This window comes from Ceratosolen solmsi, unplaced genomic scaffold, assembly GCF_000503995.2.
Source record: "Ceratosolen solmsi marchali unplaced genomic scaffold, CerSol_1.0 scaffold11, whole genome shotgun sequence".
NCBI lineage: Eukaryota > Metazoa > Arthropoda > Insecta > Hymenoptera > Agaonidae > Ceratosolen > Ceratosolen solmsi.
The window spans coordinates 10,043,921-10,047,590 of record NW_011948416.1 but is presented as its reverse complement, the minus strand read 5'-3'; the positions used below and the strand labels follow the sequence as shown (position 1 = coordinate 10,047,590).

Below are 3,670 nucleotides of genomic sequence, written 5' to 3'. Positions count from 1 at the left end.
GCCCCCCATCCACCCTCACCCATCACCCTTCTCCTCTTCCGACGCAGAGGTCAATCAATTCATCGACAATCAATTCAATTTATCGGACATTTGTCCATCGATTGCGGCTACTACAACCTACTTATTGGCCCAGTCATAGTCCCCGAGAATACCGCCAAAGCACGTAATAAACGTTCCGTCTAATGTTTATCACCTAGGACCGACCAACCACCCTCACCATGCAAAATCTCATAATGCTCGCGCACGACGTAGCCAAGGGCTGCAAGTACATGGAAGACGCGCGTTTCATTCACCGGGACATAGCGGCGCGCAACTGCCTGCTCACCTCCAAGGAACCCGGTCGAGTCGTCAAGATCGCGGACTTTGGGATGGCCAGGGACATCTACAGGAGCGACTACTATAGGAAGGGTGGCAAAGCGATGCTGCCGATAAAGTGGATGCCACCGGAGAGCTTCCTCGACGGTATCTTCACCACTAAGACCGACGTCTGGTTAGTGACTTTTTTTGTTCATCTAGCGCTTAACGGCTCAATGTCGCTCGAAACGCCAGCTCCACATAATTATTCCTCATATTCTCATAATACGAGCTCTGTTGATAAAATCCAGGAAGAGAATAAAGAATCCATCGAAACGTAGAACATAATCGGGACGAAAATTCAATATCCCCCAATTGGTGAAATAATAAATGCACTGCCAATTTTAAACGACGATTAAGCGAGAGACTGATTAAAGAATGTGGCCACAGGGCGTTCGGTGTGCTGCTCTGGGAGATAATGTCCTTCGGCTATATGCCGTACACTGGATGTGCTAACCGCGAGGTTATGTCGATGGTGACGAGCGGCGGTCGTTTGGAGAGGCCCGCCGGCTGTCCCGATCCCATTTACGGTGTGATGACGCGCTGCTGGCACCCCCACCCGGAGGAGCGGCCGAGTTTTACGACCATCGTCGAGAGGATTGGCTATTGCCTGCAGGTGGGTATCTTTCCGATCCCTTCCCAATCGACCTTCCGCCCGGTCCTTTAAGCCACAAGTCGAGTAAACTTTAACGAAAGATTTAACGACCAACACGCGATAATCAGGCTTATTATTGCGATGCTTCGTCTCACCTTAGTTTTCTAACTTTATTTGAATTTTTTAATTGCTCAATGTATTTGGCAGAATACATTGGTAACACATTCATCGGTAAATTCAATTTGCCCAATCGAATTCATAACATATCGTATGGATAATTAAAAAAACATAATAAGTAGCAGTGAGCAATTATAAATGATATTCGTAAATATTCTAAAACGCCCATGTATATGCTATATAAAATTAATGGGATACACAAAATATTATGGATTTACAGGATCCAGATGTGATCAATCATCCAACGCCGAATTACGATCTCCTGCCAATTTGCGAGCGTGAAATTACTATTATGAGACCGGATCCCGAAACAGAATGTATAAACATGCATTCGGACGTAAGTTGAAATTGTTAGAAATATACTTAAAATTTATTTGCAATTTTCAATATCGCAAACGGAAATTCACCGCAATTTACAATAATGTACAACTATAATTTCCAATAATATTTTGGAACATTTTCATTGACTTGAAAATATTCAACAAATATTACGTAATACAGTAAATACTTAAAGGAAAGATATGCCAAAATTACGTGTTACTACCATATATATTTGGCTTTTAATAATGATATATAGATAAATAGAGAGGGAGATAGAGAGAGAGAGAGAGAGAGAGAGAGAGAGAGAGAGAGAGAGAGAGAGAGAGAGAGAGAGAGAGAGAGAGAGAGAGAGAGAGAGAGAGAGAGAGAGAGAGAGAGAGAGAGAGAGAGAGAGAGAGAGAGAGAGAGAGAGAGAGAGAGAGAGAGAGAGAGAGAGAGAGAGAGAGAGAGAGAGAGAGAGAGAGAGAGAGAGAGAGAGAGAGAGAGAGAGAGAGAGAGAGAGAGAGAGAGAGAGAGAGAGAGAGAGAGAGAGAGAGAGAGAGAGAGAGAGAGAGAGAGAGAGAGAGAGAGAGAGAGAGAGAGAGAGAGAGAGAGAGAGAGAGAGAGAGAGAGAGAGAGAGAGAGAGAGAGAGAGAGAGAGAGAGAGAGAGAGAGAGAGAGAGAGAGAGAGAGAGAGAGAGAGAGAGAGAGAGAGAGAGAGAGAGAGAGAGAAATAGAGAGAGAGAGAGAGAGAAATAGAGAGAGAGACCAGATTTATTACAACGATAATAATGATGCACAACAGCTGGACGGTGGAGCGTACATGCAGCCACGCCTCAACTTCCGGCCAGCGACTTATCGCATTGGACAGCCGCCGGGTATAGTTTACGCGTCACTCAGACACTCATCCGAAGAGCAGAGCAACCGCAACAACTTCCATAGGGATCCTCCTGTTTACAGTCCGGACGATTCGCCGCCACGCGAGCACTTTCACACGCACACTGGTATTCCTGACGAGCACGACCTTGACGACGTATGTGACAATAAGGTGAGTTTTATCGAAAATCGTTTCCATTATTCCGCGTGAGATGGGAAGAGGAAGAGGCATCTCTCGATGTTTGCAAGTCTCGAGATTCAAAGTCCAGCTAAATTGCAAATTTATTGTCTTTTGTAGTCCAATGGTAAACTACTAGGAGCATTAGGGGAACTTCCAGCATTATTGACATTGAGTTGACGGGGCGCGTCTCTTGAAATACGCATCTCATTTATCTCCGGTTAATCAATTAAATTGATCTGGTGAGACAGAAGAATATAATAAGTAAAACGGGAATTATTTTCCATTTGTGCGATATTCGTTTCAACGTAAAAAATTTAAGACGCACTTGGCTCGAACCAAGTCGATAATAAATCGATGCCAAAGCTCTAATTCTAAGCACATAATAAAGAAAGCTCCCACCCCTCTCTATAATCTCTATTTGACGTCAGTCTGCTCATTCTAATTTACATTATGACGTCAATTGCTGCATGCTCGCTCATTATATACTACAAATGCCATAACAGCTCCACTATTAAGGAAACGAGAGTCAAAGTTCAATTTAAAGGGCTTATGGGGTAGGAGAGAAACTTAAGCTTTAAGAACAAAATTATAATAGTGTCCTCCTCTTTCATTCACGAAAGCGTGAGGAATGCCAAAGAGACACCGAGGACGATCCACTCAGCTCGTCGTCGACGAATCAGGCCTCGTCGATGAGCCCTAATGCCGAGGGTAGCGATGACAAAGGAGACGTCCAGCCAAAGTCGCCGCCTGCTGCTCGCCCCAACGATCACTCCAGGAGCACCGCGACCACGGATGCGAGCCTCGGCTCCCTTTTCACGCAGTCTTCCGGGATGCTGCCCGAGGTCGTATCCTCGTCGCCGAACACGCGCACCTCATCGCCGAGTCCAGCGGGCAACGGGGACGAGAGCCCCGGCGTCGTTAACGGCATCGTTAAGAAGAGCACCCTCAAGGCCACGCTCAGCCTGGACCCGAGCGCACTATGCAGGGGTACGATGTCCAACGAGAAGATCGTCTTCTCGCCCCAAAAGCCAAAGCTTAACGATTCCGATGGGTCGAAGATCAGGAAGGTTTGTTGACCGGCCAAGCGCCAATGTCACCAATGTTGAAGCCCCGATCGAATGAGCACGAACTCTATGATCCCCCAGGACTCGTTGGGCCGCGAGCTGCCCCGGGAGGAAGAATGTTCC

At 46.2% G+C, this 3,670-nt stretch overlaps 1 protein-coding gene across 1 annotated transcript in view; it reads left to right on the top strand.

The window, feature by feature from the left end:
• Alk (Anaplastic lymphoma kinase) overlaps positions 1–3,652 on the top strand; it is a 20,725-nt gene extending 17,073 nt beyond the window's left edge. The window contains exons 17-21 of the mRNA XM_011495877.1: positions 198–490; positions 745–970; positions 1,347–1,463; positions 2,232–2,474; positions 3,104–3,652. Coding sequence (XP_011494179.1) covers positions 198–490; positions 745–970; positions 1,347–1,463; positions 2,232–2,474; positions 3,104–3,559 — 1,335 coding nt within the window. The 3' untranslated portion in view covers positions 3,560–3,652. The remainder of the gene's footprint in view (positions 1–197; positions 491–744; positions 971–1,346; positions 1,464–2,231; positions 2,475–3,103) is intronic.
• The last annotated feature ends 18 nt before the right edge of the window (positions 3,653–3,670 follow it).